This window comes from Astatotilapia calliptera, chromosome 7, assembly GCF_964374335.1.
Source record: "Astatotilapia calliptera chromosome 7, fAstCal68.1, whole genome shotgun sequence".
In the NCBI taxonomy this organism is placed as follows: domain Eukaryota; kingdom Metazoa; phylum Chordata; class Actinopteri; order Cichliformes; family Cichlidae; genus Astatotilapia; species Astatotilapia calliptera.
Window position 1 is genome coordinate 192,065 of NC_137428.1, and position 15,615 is coordinate 207,679.

A 15,615-nucleotide genomic window follows, 5' to 3' on the forward strand; every position below is an offset into this window, starting at 1 on the left:
GTGAGTACAGCATGAACAGCGGCATTTTCCATGCTAATATTTTTTATGGGTGTTGTTACACATCAACAACCTTTTCAGATGTCCCTATAATCTCAGAGAGAAACTGTAAACGTTTTGCAGTGGGCAAAATGATCCCGTACTCAGAGGGAGAGCTTTATTACAACAAAGTAAATGTCCCTGAATGATGAGGGTGACGACACTTTGAATGCAGGAACATATTGATTGTAACTACCCCTGTGTTTATGAGCCATCGCCCCTTTCACTTTGTCTTTACCTGCAACCAAGAACAAAGACCACCAGTCCACCAGTAGCAACAATCCCACCACAGTTTCTCCAGAAATTACATAGTTGTTTTTTTTTCCTGTGGATATCACAATAAGAAAGTATGCAGTGAACTTGTCAAATTTACTCTATTTATTATGGAAATCGTGGAAATTGCCAGCAGCTGTTTGATGAAGACATAGTTTGATGTTTAGGATGAAACACAACCTAAACATACTTATTAACCTACCTATTAACCTAAGCAGTAATAAGTAGGTGATGAGGAATGTGAAGCCAAAAATGAATTAAAAAAGACAGAAATCTAACTGAAAGTGTGCAGAGTTAGTCAGTCAGATGGGTTTTCAGGGGAGGATGAAATCAGTAGACAGAATGGCTCAGATGTTTTTGTCCACAGATGAACAGAGTTCTTATAAAACAACCAACAGCTTCATTCCTGTGTTTGTGTCTCTGTGTGTGATAGAGAGACTGTTTCCAGGAAATCAGGATGTGGGAGTCTCTTTGGGAGAACACGGTTCCCAATTCTGTTCCTTTGTGTGTGTGTTGTAACTAATGTGGGAGGAGCCATGGACAAACAGCTGGAGCAGAGAGCTGATCACTGAAAACAGACAGATTCAGACAGAGAGACAGACAGAGCTGTATCAGAGAGAGGTGGGACGCTGAAGACAGAAAAATGTCTTTTTTTGATTTCTGGAGCAGCACGAAGGAGAGAGGCGCGCTGCTGAGGAGAGCCAATCAGCTGAGGCTGAATCCTTCACAGCTGTAAGTCTGATTTAAACTGGTTTTCAGTGAAATGTGTGGGACAGTGATAGACTTTGGTTCACAAACCTGCACTCCTTCCTCTGTGTAGAACTGCAATCCTAAAATGCTATTACTATTATAATTACTATTACGATCGTGGCTCAAGAGTTGGCAGTTCGTCTTGTAATGGGAAGGTTGCCGGTTCGAGCCCCGGCTCGGTCAGTCTTGGTCGTTGTGTCCTTGGGCGAGACACTTCACCCGTTGCCTACTGGTGGTGGTCAGAGGGCCCGGTGGCGCCAGTGTCTGGCAGCCTCGCCTCTGTCAGTGCGCCCCAGGGTGGCTACAATATAGCTGCCATCACCAGTGTGTGAATGGGTGGATGACTGGATGTGTAAAGCACTTTGGGGTTCTTAGGGACTAGTAAAGCGCTGTACAAATACAGGCCATTTATGACAATGGAGGATATTTTTTAGAAGCATTGCTATAGCAAAAAAAAGTAATAAAATACTAAGAAAATACAAATAATACCACAAATAAAACTGTGTTATTGGCACATAAAGCAGGTGGTTTATGGTTATATGGATCAAAATTAATGTTTCATATGTTTCTTTTACAGTTTCTTCTTTTTTACTTTTTGCTTTATTTGAGAGTTTTAGCATCTGAGAGTGGAGAGGAAAGAGGGGCAAAGTGTGCAGGGGACAAGCATATCGTTAGGGCTGGATCAGGTGGGCGGCACAGGATTTCAGAAAGGATTTGTATTGATTTTGTATTGAAGACAGCCTTTGTTCTTTATCATTCACATCTCTGCAAAGTTTTCCTCAATGAACACATAAAAAACACATGTTCAGCTACGCACTCTAGGTACAACTACACGTCAAGAGTCCTGAATGTGTGAAGAGGAAGCCTTACGTAACTTACGTAACATCACAGGCAGAAATTTAAAAGACAGCAAAGTGTTAAGTTGATTAAAAAAAATCAAACAATAAAATCAAAAACTCCTCTTGATTGGAGGTTTTGTCAAAGTAAACATGATATGACGTTAGCTGACCTCACTGTGACCCTCACCCATTTCTGTAGGTTGTGTGATGTGAAATGTTTCATAACAGATATAAGATGCCCTACCCAGTTTAATGAGTCACTACTCATTAAACTGGGTAGGGCAGTGTTGGTCAAGTTACTTGAAAAGTAATTAGTTGCTAAATACTGATTACTTATTTTCAAAAGCATTTACTTAGTTACTTTTCAAAAACATGATACACAACCTGAATACGTTATCGAGCAATAGTCCTTCCAGCAAATTCTATTTTTTCTGCATAATCCAGTATATAAAACATTTTTTTGTGTGTTTACACTCACTCTTTCAAATAGATGCAAGTAAAACACAGGAGAAAATAAACAAAAATCAAAGACTCAGCAGCTCCTAAATCTATTGTCACCTGTTTAGCAGGAGTGGGGCGGGTGGAGGTTTGCCCACAGTGGTCATGTCATGGGGGGATCCGGTGGTTTGTCTGTGAATGTCACATTCCCGTGGCAGCGTGCTCTCTGCTCGCTCAGATTTGAAGTTTCATCTTTCGCTGTAGAAAAGAGTTTTCTTCCCACGCAGAGGGAACAGCAGACGCTAATGTTTGTGTCCCTTTTTACGGATTTAAACTCAAAGTAATGTGATTACTTCCACGCTTTAAACGCTGCGTGGTCTTACTTTCTCCATCGCTCCATATTATCCATTGTTGATCTTCACACGTCTGTTACCACGAATGTCGCACACGCTTATGTCATTGTCATGAGACACTCTCACAAAAAAAAAAATCACGGTTTAGTAGCACAGTAACACAGCGTGCTTATGGGAAACTAACAGTAATCTAATTACTTTTTTTGCAATAGTAGTCCCTTATATTACTTGTTAATTTAAAAAAAACTAATTGGATTACAGTAACGCATTACTTGCCTATCTCTGGTGTCTTAAATCTGACAAAATTAATTTCACACAAATACATTTAACTGATTTCTAAACGTGTGCGGTCTGTGGCGCCCCCTAAAGTAAACCCGTTAAGTGCTTTAGCTCGGGCTTATATCCCAGAGTGCTCACGACTTAATGAATGTTTTCTAAATAATCGGACTGTCATGAGACAGGTTAGTTTCAAACAGTGAAACTAACCTGTCTCATGATGGTCCGATCAAAACATCAAAATGCCACCCCTATTTTCCCCGTAGAACCCTGCTGCTAGGTGACAACAAGATCCGGGCAGCACTGCAGGATGACAGCATGGTGTCTCTGCTGCCACCTGTGGGTACGGAGGTCTTCAGACACTTCACAACGGCCTCACAGGAAGTCCAACAGCAACATGTAACTGGGGCAAAGGAGCGAAAGACGTGGAAGAATAAATGGGTACTGATCAAACTTTCAGCTGTCAGTAACTGATAACTAATAAGTGCACTCGATAACGCTGATCAACGGCATGACGGGAAGGTCCTGTGTGTAACCTAGGTAACTCAGAAAAACCTGCCCAAACCAGCTGCTCACCTGGAGACTGGAAAGTCCCTCCCCTTAATCTATGGGGACCTGCCACCTCAGCTTCTCAACACCCCATTGGAGGATCTAGATCCCTTCTACCAATCACGCAAGGTCTCTTACCTGTCTCGTACTTGTCTGTCCCTCACCCGTCTGTCTCTCACCTGTCTGTCTCTCACCTGTCTCTCTGCAGACCTTCATGGTTCTCAGTAAAGGAAACATCATTAACAGGTTTAGTGCTGACTCGTCTTGTTACCTGCTGAGTCCATTCAACCCGTTGAGGACCCTCGCCATCAAGACCCTTCTTCATCCATATCCTTTATGACAGGGCTGCCCAATCCCAGTCCTCGAGAGCTACTATCCTGCAGCTTTTAGATGCATCCCTACTCCAACACAGCTGAATCAAATGGTTTGATTACCTCTTCAGCATGCCATCATGTTTGGCAAAGGCCTGATAACAAGCCATTCATTTGATTCAGCTGTGTTGGAGTAGGGATGCATCTAAAAGCTGCAGGATAGTAGCTCTCGAGGACTGGGATTGGGCAGCCCTGCTTTATGATGTCATAGTGTCAGGAGCCTCTGTGTGGTCAGGTTTTAGCTCTCTGGACCAGGTGAGCTGAGTTTTCCCTGAACTTTCACACATTCTTCAGTATATTCATCCTACTGGCGATCCTGGGCTTCGGTGTTCTGGAGTTCAAATTTCCTGTGGTGAAGTAAGATACACACACACACACACACACACACACACACACACACACACACACACACACACACACACACACACACACACACACACAGATCTTTCATCTGGAGCAGAAAAACACGACTAAGTGATGAACAGGGCTGTTGATGGCAGCATCGATGAGTCACAGCATGAGAATGGTTTTAAAGTCTAAATCCATGCTAAGGCTCAAAGACAAAGAGCCAGTCTGTCCTCAGTCTGTCCTCAGTCTGTCCTCAGTCTGACAGCAGCAGCACACACAGGTCTGTAAAGGTCAAACTGACTTTGCTCGCTGTTGTCGAGTCAGGAAATGCTCAGAATGTTCTGATATGTGAACAGATTTGTCATACAGACAATTAAGAGACGGCTTAAAGGGCCTGTTGTGATGTTTCTCCATCGAGACAGCTTTTGTGTGACTCGTCCATTTAGGAGAGATCTGCGGTGGAAGTGTTTGCCTCCTCTTCAGTATAATGGAAGCACTTTACTGTCTCAGACCCGCCGTGTTCTCCAGGAGGGAACAAGCATCGGAGGCGTTTGGAAAGGGAGGGGGGATGAGTGTGTGCATATCAGTGTTGATGTATGTGTGTGCGTGTCCAGAGTTTAGCTGAGACAGTGTCCTTCACCCTGCCAGGCTAAGTAAACAGTCTTCCAGCCAACCCAGATGGCCTTGCATGGAATAGAAGGAACAGACTCAAGACAGTCGTTATCAGGGTGTTGTTGTTCGGCTCCAGCCTTGAGCCGACATCTGGCACCGAAGGGACAGCTGCATTATGATGGTGATTTTTCTTTTATGCGGACAACTCATGAGAATTTCAAAGCTGTTCTTTAACACTCCGACACTGGTCTCTCAATCTCCCGTTGCAGAGCCGCGAGCTTCTCCATGATGTTATCAAACTTGCGCTCCGTGGTCTTGTCATCTTGGAGCAGAGAGCTGCTCCAAGATGTGATCCAACTTTCGCTCAGAGGTCTTATTCTGAGTATTCACGGCAGCCATAAGATTCTCCAAGATCTTAACCGTGCTGCACTCAGTGAGCCCATTCTGAGAAATCACGCCTCGTCCCATCGTTTCAATCCCAGCGGGCAGCCTTGGGGGGGTTTGAACAGCCGGTTCCACTTTCTTAATTCTCCGATAAACCAGGGCCAAGCCAGCTCCGATCAGCAAGAACCCTGTTTTCATGGTTCCGAATAGGTAGATATCTTCAGCGTCCTCGATCCACAGTCCTGCCAGGCACACGATCCTCCGTCCATTGTGTATCCGGCAGGGAAAGTCCCTCCAGGGCATTCGGGCTCTCCCGAGCCCAAACTTCTCTGGTGTGAAAGCTCTCTGTCTCACGTTTATGTGAACAGGTACGTGTACATGGCAATCTTCGTGTTTGAGGCTCTGGTGAAAGTCGTGGCGGGAGGCTTCTGTGTGGGACGCTTCACCTTCCTCAGAGATCCCTGGAACTGGCTGGACATCATCATCATCAGCACCCTGTAAGGCTCAATAACACACCTCACACTCTCACACAGACTGTATGTAAAGCCATGAATCTGCATTCTTTCTAATGACCAGCAGGGGGCAACTTCAGGTTGCACAAACAAAATTCAGTGTAATCTGTTTTAGATTTATTGGAAAACGGCTGACATGAAGTTGGTGAGACTTATTTCTCTGCCGTGATTCTCCGACACGTACAGTTATTGGAAAAGAAAGTTTTCACAGGACGATCCTGAGAAAAAAACAAGTCCGGCCTTATTGCCTTCATGGGAGTTAAGAGGGTAAGCAGCCCCAGCTCCTAATCGAGCCAGACTGATTAGTCATACAGAAAATGATCACATCAAGCTGTTGCTGCTGAAGGTGTCTCTCCAAGCTCATTGATGAGGTACAATTAGGACTGCTTATACTGTGAGTTTGTTAACGGAAGAGGTCCTCTTTGTTCACTTCTTTAACCTCCTAGGACCTGGCGTCCACGTGTGGACATCACATTTTGGGTTATTTAGACCGAAATACTCAATTTCGCTCTGCAACGGCCTGATATCCACTCACGAGGACATTATACTCCTACTGTTCTACTGAAATTTTAAACAAATATCCTCATATGTGGCTTTCATTTTTCTTAGAAACAAAAATTAGGTAAAAAAAATAATCTGGTAATTCTTTATTTTTACATTCATCGGGTCCCAATATGCCCAAATATCAAAGAGAAATTAAAAATGCATGCCGAGGAAGAGTTCGGATCTTAGGGGGTTAATGTTGGTTACAGATTAACGTGATCCAAAAAACAGGAAACAGTATAAAAGAGCTTTCACAATAAGAGCCTCTCAGTCCTGAATAACAAGGCTCACTGCAGCTCAGAAAATACTCAAGAAATGTGATCCACCGATTGAATCCACTCAATGCTGGACGTGACCTTTACAGTTACACCAACACAGTTCTTGTCAGTGTGGTCTCATATCTATAGATCCATGTCCGTGCAAATAAGGTGGGCTTTTTCCAGCTGCAAAGATGAAAATGATCTTTTTGCTGCTTTCACCACCACATCCATCCATCCAGTTTTCTTCTGCTTATCTGAAGCTGGGTTGCAGGGACAGCAGCCTAAGTAGAAAAGCTGAGATCTCTCCACGATGTCCTGGGTCTGCCCCGGGGCCGTTCCTTTGTTATTACCCTTATATTTCGAGTTTAGTTGTTCCTTGGTTCAGGCACTGAAACTCCCTGTTTAGGTTTGGGACTCTTTCAGTGTTTGAATCCAGGCTGACATCAAACACTGTCCCAGCAAACTGACCACAGAGACTCTTGATGTTTCTTAAGGCTTGGTAACAAGCTAACCTCCTGTAGCCGAATGCTCGCTGTGCTGCTCTTTCCTGTGTAGCTTTCCTGTGTACGTCTCCTCTACCTTTGTCACTGATAAAGGTTTTAGATTTATATTAGGACACTAACTGTCACGTCCTCATCACCGGCTTTGCTTCTGTATGTTCTGCTCGACACACTTTGGCTTTTTCCTGCTCGGCTGTAAATGTGTCTTTATGTTTTACAGCTGCTTTAATCACTGCTTCATAATGATGATGATGATGAAGGTGGTGATGATGACTCTGTGTCTCAGATTGGTGTCACAGTTCGTAGATTTGGGGAAGTTTGCTGTGCTGATGACGATTTCTCTGCTGCTGAAGATCTTCACATGCAGCCGAGGTGTGTGTGTGTGTGTGCGTGTCTGTGTGTGTGTGCGTGCGTGTGTCTGTGTGTGTCTGTGTGTGTCTGTGCGTGTGTGTGTGTGCGACTTGTATTCACAGCGTGGGGCTGTCTTCACAGGTCTGAAGAAGACAGTCGAAGCTCTTGTCCAATCGGTGAAGAGGCTTTATTGTGTCATCATCCTGACGTTGTTCTGCCTGAGCATCTTGGCTATGATTGGTTTACAGCTCTTCATGGGAACCCTGAAGAACAAATGTGTCATCTGGTCGATGAACACAAACACGACAGAGTTCGATTTCCACAACCACACCACCTCTCCAGGTATGATGGTCGTACCACGTCCTGATTGGCCGGTTAGCCTTTTAAGACAGTCAGATGGCTGACTCGCAGGTCTTCTTCCAACATTACAATGAAAGCAGTGGAAAGAGATCTCATGTGAGATCAGGTGAACCTCTGAGGAAAAGTCTTCAGGTCCAAAAACAGTTTTATTTGTTGTTATCAGATTTTAAAATCACCCGCAACAATGTAGATGCTGAGAATTGCGGAGTAAATGTGACCTTGAATCTGTCATTGAGAGTATTTCCTGGCTCAGTGATGTATTAAACATGTCCGTGAAGACAGCTCTGCAGCACGGTCCCTCAGTGCTCGTCCAGGGATGTTATCAGGACCTGGGGCTCTGCGAGAATCGATTAGAAAGTTTAGAAATGTTCAGCTGGCTTTGTAGTGCAGACTTCAGCACCTGTCATCGTTGCCACCCCTGCCCTTAAATTAGAAAGGTGAAATATGATCTGTTTGTACGGTTTGGATGTCTGTCTGCCTTCTAGAAAACTATTACTACATTCCTGGACATCCTGATCCTCTGGTGTGTGGAAACCAGTCAGACGCTGAGTAAGTAAACATGAGTCTCTTTCATTCACTGACAACAACAACAATAAAAACAAACTGTTTTTTATGTGTTCAGGTGCTGTCCAGATGGTTTCACCTGTGTGAAAGCAGGAAGTAACCCAAACTTCGGATACACCAGCTACGACTCGTTTTTCTGGTCTCTGATGTCACTTTTCAGACTCATGATGCACGACTTCTGGGAAGGCCTGATGCAGTTGGTCAGTAACTCACCGATGACCACATGCAGGCTCCTCCCAGTACTCCGGTTGTCTCATCTGTTTCTCTCACCTGTCTGTCCCTTTGCAGACGTTGCGAACTGCAGGAAAATCCTATCTGATCGTCTTTCTGTTCGTCTTCTTCCCGGGTTGTTTCTTCCTGCTCAGTCTCATTTTGGCGGTGGTTGTCATGACACGAGCGGAGCAAGAAGAGACTCGAGATGCCGAGGCCATACAAAGAGAAGAAGAGTTCGGACGGATTGTGGAGGTGCTGAAGAGGAGAGAGGAGGAGGAGGTCAGTAAGGACTCATTGCTTCCACAGGAATTAGGAGGGCAATGAGCAGCCAAATACTAATCAAGTCTAATCAGATTTAGTTCATTGGTTGGTCATCAGTAAGTGTGTGCACCTCTTTAACAGCAGATTTTGTCAGTTTGCTGTGGAGCATCCAGGTGTGTGCTAACACAATACCACATTCTCTCCAGGACTGGGTGCTGCACCTTCAAAAAAACAAAAGAAGGAATCAATGATCCACACACGGGAATAAAGTTGCTTCTTATTTGCTGAACCTTGTGTCACATGTTACAGGTGCAACTTTTTTACGTCTACCTAACTTACAGCCCTCTCTTCTTCTAAATTCTTACATTTATCTCGACTTCTGGAACAGACTCAACACCGCTGTTGGGTCTGCGCTACAGCAGGCCCGCTGGTTCAGACTGATTCCTGTAAAGAAGGAAATACAGAACAGCAATCGATCGGTTTTCACATGCTACAGCAAGGGGAGGATCTCGGGGCAGCCCTTCTGCCCTCGAGCTCAGATTACTCCAAAGAACCAGCCCCCGCTTGCAGACTTTTTTTTGTGTGACACACAGTTTACACAAACACCCATTGTAAAAAACCCCTATGGTCACAAAAGGTTAAAACACTGCGTGTGTGTGTGTGTGTGTATATGCATGTGCGAGCATGTTTGTGTGTGTGTGGGGGTACGTTTGTGTGACTTCCTGCTGAGGATGTGCCTACAGTTACGCTATAGCCCCCCTCACCATTCAACAGGCTGGGGAGGGCAACAGAAACAGAAGCATGTCTCTGAGCACACAGTTTAAGGCCAGGCTTACAAACTTAAGTACAATAATGGCAACATTTAACAATTTCAGCCTAACAACCACCTTTCCTGGCCTCGCCAGTATAGCAACACACAATGCCCTATCTCAACAATCAACCTACTCTGTGCGCTTCTCCAGAAAAATAAACATGAACTTAAGACGCCTGTACTGATAATAACTGTTAATTCAATTCAATTCAATTCAATTTTATTTATATAGCGCCAAATCACAACATAAGTCGCCTCAAGGCGCTTCATAAATACAGAGAAAAAAACCCAACAATCATATGACCCCCTATGAGCAAGCACTTTGGTAACAGTGGGAAGGAAAAACTCCCTTTTAACAGGAAGAAACCTCCGGCAAAACCAGGCTCAGGGGGGGCGGGGCAATCTGCTGCGACCTGTTGGGGTGAGAGAAGGAAGACAGGATAAAGACATGCTGTGGAAGAGAGACAGAGGTTAATAACAGATATGATTCAATGCAGAGAGGTCTGTTAACACATAGTGAGTGAGAAAGGTGACTGGAAAGGAAAAACTCAATGCATCATGGGAATCCCCCGGCAGCCTACGTCTATTGCAGCATAACTAAGGGAGGATTCAGGGTCACCTGGTCCAGCCCTAACTATATGCTTTAGCAAAAAGGAAAGTTTTAAGCCTAATCTTGAAAGTAGAGATAGTGTCTGTCTCCTGAATCCAAACTGGAAGCTGGTTCCACAGAAGAGGGGCCTGAAAACTGAAGGCTCTCCCTCCCATTCTACTTTTAAATACTCTAGGAACAACAAGTAGGCCTGCAGAGCGAGAGCGAAGTGCTCTAATAGGGTGATATGGTACTACAAGGTCATTGAGATAAGATGGGGCCTGATTATTTAAGACCTTGTATGTGAGGAGCAGGATTTTGAATTCAATTCTGGATTTAACAGGAAGCCAAAACAGGAGAAATCTGCTCTCTCTTTCTAGTCCCTGTCAGGACTCTTGCTGCAGCATTTTGGATCAGCTGAAGGCTTTTCAGTGAGTTTTTTGGACATCCTGATAATAATGAATTACAGTCGTCCAGCCTGGAAGTAATAAATGCATGAACTAGTTTTTCAGCGTCACTCTGAGACAGGATATTTCTAATTTTAGAGATGTTGCACAAATGGAAGAAAGCAGTCTTACATATTTGTTTAATATGTGCGTTGAAGGACATGTCCTGGTCAAAAATTACTCCAAGGTTCCTCACAGCGTTACTGGAGGCCAAGGTAATGCCATCCAGAGTAAGAATCTGCTTAGATACCATATTTCTAAGATTTTCAGGGCCGAGTACAATAACCTCAGTTTGATCTGAATGAAGAAGCAGAAAGTTAGCGGCCATCCAGGTCTTTATGTCTTTAAGACATTCCTGCAGTTTAACTCATTGGTGTGTGTTATCTGGTGTTGAAAACACGCAGTTCTTTGAATCTTTGGGCTGAAGGAAGGACAATACTCGGTGTATCAATGCTCAATCAACAATCATTTATTTGCATACAATTCAACAATAAGAGCATTAGAACGTCCGGACGGGAGAGATGCTACCAGAGGGTCAGGCACATGTCTCAAAATGGTGACGGGTTGCTCAGCTTTTTATAGTCTCTAGTGGCCCCCAGCTAGTCGTAAAAGCCAAAACATCACATTTTTTCTCTGTTACAGCGCCTAAGTTATGACCTCGGCAGTTGTTTCTCTGCTTTCTGTAAGGTGGGGGTGTGGAATGTGGTCTATCTATCTCCCCTGTCTTTAGACACAGAGTCTCCTGCTTACAACCTTCTCTTCATGATTCAACAATTAAGCATGTCAAGAAAACAGTGTAACACATTCCCAGCAGATCAAGGATACAGAGTGATGCACATTTATCTAATGAACTAATATGTGAATATGTTCTGTTAACTCAAAAGTATAATGAGAACTAAACTAATTCAGATCACACACTCTATTTTAAAGGGTATAATATGATCTACAGCAGTATTCTAATTCAACTACTTTGATTACATATATAAGGTAACATATAATAACAGAATAATATCACAATACCCTCTTTTGATCTCTCATTAAAGAGATCACTAATAACAAGCACTTCAGCGTTGCAAGGTCCAAGTTTTCTTGATCCTGAGGCCCTCTGTCCCCCTTTAACGGGTGGACCATATGGGGGATGACCTCTGTGTTCACGCAGTTCAGATGCAAGCAACGTTAGATTTACAACCATAACAGCAGTTACAGATGACACTCCCATCACTCCCCATTTTCCCACAGCTTTATTTTGGTGCTCCAGTTTTCCACTCCCATTTTAATGCCCCCTTATACCTTTCAAATGTACTTAGACTAGAACCTCTGTCTAAGGAGCTTTTAACCTTTATTTTTATTGCTGCAGCTACCAGTGTCTTCCAGTTGGGTGATTCTCAGCTTCTTTCTTCGACCTCCGGGGTTAGACCACCCTTTAGTCATTGCACAGTTCTGGGGATTATTCCGCCCCGATTTCAAACAAGGATCTGTGTGTTTTGGGGTCACCGGCGTGTCCCCCTTTTTGCCAAGAGCCTCTCGAACCTCGTTGGTCTGGTGTTCCTGGTTTTCGCCAACCCCTTCATGGTTATTGCTGTGTTTGTGGGATCCATCTTCTCCAGGAGCCCAAACGTCATGACACTTGACCCCAGTTGCTGTCTCGGCTGTCCCTACATCTGTCCCTGCTGTGAAGGGTCCTCACATCTCCGTGTCCCCGTCTGGTGTCTGTTCCTTTCTCTGCAAGAGACAGAAAACCAAAACACCTCTCTCCCTAGCCTTGATAATCTAATATTGTTATCCATTGTTGTTCTAATGATTCAAATTTGGTTTAAAATATTATGTTCAGGACCTATTCTAATCATAATCTATGTGTGTGTAAAAGAAATCAAAAATTAGTGAACCCTTTCTAAGTCTAACACATTATAAGCTTAAGTTTTACCATAGCTAAATTATTAAACACCGAAATAACGTCATAAGATGTTCATAACACCATTGTTTGATGTTCGGACTCAACTCCCCCTTTTTGACACACTCCCATGTGTCAATTCATTGGAGCTAGACAATTAAAAGAGAAGGTTAGTGACATCATATCTCAGAAAGTATCAGAAATTCTTCTCTCGAGTACCGTTGCTCCAGCCTTGTCATCCCTGAGGATCTTTGATCCCGAAAATGTCCCTTCTCCTCATGTAATAAAGTCTGTCATCCTTCCATGCCCTGGTAACTGGTCCATCCAGAGCTGTAACATTTTGAAATGTACATACAACAAGCCAAACCACACCTTGGTCACACCAACCCTTTTCTGCCCCGAAGATGTCCAATGCCATCCTAGTATGGACTGTCAAAAGTGGCTTTAACGCTGACTATCCTGACAATCCATTTTATAACGTTTCCTGGTCAGATTTGCCAATCTCTGCCCCAGGGTTGTAATAGTTTTGCAATTTTCATCAGTTTTTATTTTTATTTAGCTTCGACTTCAGATTTTCAATTTTATATCAGTTTTAATTAGTTTTTACCAATTCTTTTCTAGTTTAGTGTAGTTTTTATTTTCTGAAAATCCTTAGTTTCAATTTAGTTTTGTTTGTGTTTTGCAAAAATTAAGTGTAACAAAATCCCAGTTCCATCATATCAATCATGCTCTTCTGGTTATCCTTGGGTGTTGAGACTAATAACTATTAACTCTTGCCGCACCGTGTGGTCCTAATTTTGGTTCAAGTGAATTGATAACCTTTTGAAGGCGATTGTTTCACACCTTTATTTAGATGTCCCAGTCCTGTTGTCTCGGGATACATCACGCTGCCTTATCTGGGGTTAGCTGTTTTCTGGGGATGCGGGTTGAGTGGGTGAGCTCTTCAAGGAGGGGGAGTGTGCTCCCCCTGATGAGGTCTTCTAGGTAAGCTAGGTTAACCTTCTTGTGTGGGCTTTTCAAGTGCACTTTAAGGTTAGTGGGACTTTTAGTTTTATAAATGTCCCTCATGACCCCCTGATGACCCAGTATTTCATTTTTGCACACTGTAGTACACATTTTAGTTTTTGCTTGTAGCTCGCATACTCTACTTGCCACTCCTCTAAGTCCTGATGTTTCTTAGAGAGGGCAACAGTACCTTTAAAATTATATCACATGTGTGGGGGTGTGGCCTTGCCAATTGTTTTGCCCACCTTTTCAAAATGGCTGGCGTGCCCACTAGCACATTTCATGGAAAAAGAAAGGTAAGCTTGATATTTACATTTAAAATGTTTTGTTAAACTCAGATTTTTATTCTATTCTTTTTGCAAGTACCCCTCCTCGGTGGCGAGAAACTGTTGGTGTGGTCAAGTGGGTGCTCTGGAAACAAATGCTCAGGACAGAACAGTTATCAGTCATGTACTTCCTACAAATTTTGCATATGTTTTATTTCATATTGATCCTCTGAGTGTAATGGTACATTTTAATTTGAATTTATCCAAACTAAACACAATATTTTCTTTATTTACTTTGCTCTTGTTCTTTTTCAGTACCACATCCTATCAAATGTCCCTGTCGATTATATTCTACATTTAATAACTTACTATTTCAAGTGAGAACCTAAATCATGTGGACCAATGTTTATTATTGCATATCTCTATTCTGAATGTGGCCAGTCATTCATAGGTATTGTTCAATTTTGGCGATTTTCCTCTATAAAATTTAATTGACTTTTTTACAGTGGCCTGCTGTGGTTAATAATAACATATTCCTGTCATGAGTGGTATCAAAAAGTCTTCTCCACTGTAGCATTTGGCATTCCCAATAATATAACATGATACCTTAGTCCAAACACAGCTACTATAGCACAGTTTTCTTAATGCAAACATCAGTAACTCAAAATCAGCAACCACAGTGTTAAGTCTGCAGTTCATACTTATGTGAAGCTAGAGTCTCCTCCTCCAGTCTCTCTTATCCTCCTGCTCCTGAAAAAACAAAACAAAGCGAAGCACCCACCCTTCTCTTGTCGCCTGGGTGAATTGTTTATGAATTGTTTATTGGCATTTACTAATCCTAAAGTGGGTGCAGTCATTGTCTCAGTATCAAGTCAGTCAAAACTTTTAGTTGTCAGTCCATCACAGTCCATTCACATGCATACCTCCATACACATTCATACCAGATGTTGCTGATAATGGAGTCTCCCGCGCAACCTATTCGAGCATCCATCACCAGCAAGATGACGTCATCATTTTAAAGGAAAACAATTCCTTGTTGTTTTTTGGGCCGGATTGACTCGGTGCAATCCTTTTAGACTCAGAACTTCTCAGTGTTCCCTATAAGTGAATTTCTCCCAAGCCAATTACAATCATGGAGAAGCACACTTTGCAACTGTTTTTGTAAGAATATTTCATAGCGCTTTAAATTTCAATCTTTCAGGCCTGGTTTAAAGAGCTGATTGTTAAATCATAAACTCACAAAATATCAACATATCACCACCGGTGGATCACACCTCTCAGATGTTTTTTTCTCCAGTGCACTGTAACAAAAACGAAAACAGACATAACCAACAAAATACTACTAAAATAACACAAACTAGGGCCCGTTGCAGACATGTCCAAGCATAAAACTATCCCTCTCTCGCTTACGAGAAAGAACACAAGCCAAGGCTCACTGATAAAATCAAGCTAGCGCTAAACAAAACCAAACAATCAACCAGAAATTCACAGGAACATTTTGCTTCCTGCCAGGACAATATTGTGTGGGAATGAGAACCTCAGGTGCCGTAACACCTTTTGTTCCTCCTTGAATTAAAACTCAATCACAGAAAATGCCGTACTCCGACCTAAAACTTACACTATTAATTCATCATTTTCACTCTGTGCCACTGTTCCTCATCAGGGCTGTGTGAAGCACAGCAAAGAATTCAGTCAAGGCCTTGAGCCATAAACAGACATCACGCACAGACATTGTTTTCATAACCAAACCGTTTTAGAGCTTATTCCTAAAATCTACATAAATGCCTTCTAGGTGACATATAACACATTCTAAG

At 43.0% G+C, this 15,615-nt stretch overlaps 1 protein-coding gene across 2 annotated transcripts in view; it reads left to right on the forward strand.

Annotated features, from left to right (window-relative positions):
* The first annotated feature begins 876 nt into the window (after window positions 1-876).
* LOC113024982 (sodium channel protein type 4 subunit alpha B-like) overlaps window positions 877-15,615 on the forward strand; it is a 53,817-nt gene continuing 39,078 nt past the window's right edge. Inside the window, exons 1-11 of one of the 2 annotated variants that reach the window (XM_080304026.1) lie at window positions 877-1,041; window positions 3,232-3,406; window positions 3,506-3,643; window positions 3,723-3,841; window positions 4,171-4,242; window positions 5,598-5,726; window positions 7,331-7,416; window positions 7,537-7,737; window positions 8,241-8,304; window positions 8,378-8,519; window positions 8,608-8,811. In XM_080304026.1, coding sequence (XP_080160152.1) covers window positions 953-1,041; window positions 3,232-3,406; window positions 3,506-3,643; window positions 3,723-3,841; window positions 4,171-4,242; window positions 5,598-5,726; window positions 7,331-7,416; window positions 7,537-7,737; window positions 8,241-8,304; window positions 8,378-8,519; window positions 8,608-8,811 — 1,419 coding nt within the window. In that variant the 5' untranslated portion in view covers window positions 877-952. Of the gene's footprint in view, window positions 1,042-3,231; window positions 3,407-3,505; window positions 3,644-3,722; window positions 3,842-4,170; window positions 4,243-5,597; window positions 5,727-7,196; window positions 7,417-7,536; window positions 7,738-8,240; window positions 8,305-8,377; window positions 8,520-8,607; window positions 8,812-15,615 lie in introns of those variants that run through there. The other variant, XM_080304025.1, reaches the window with a different exon arrangement.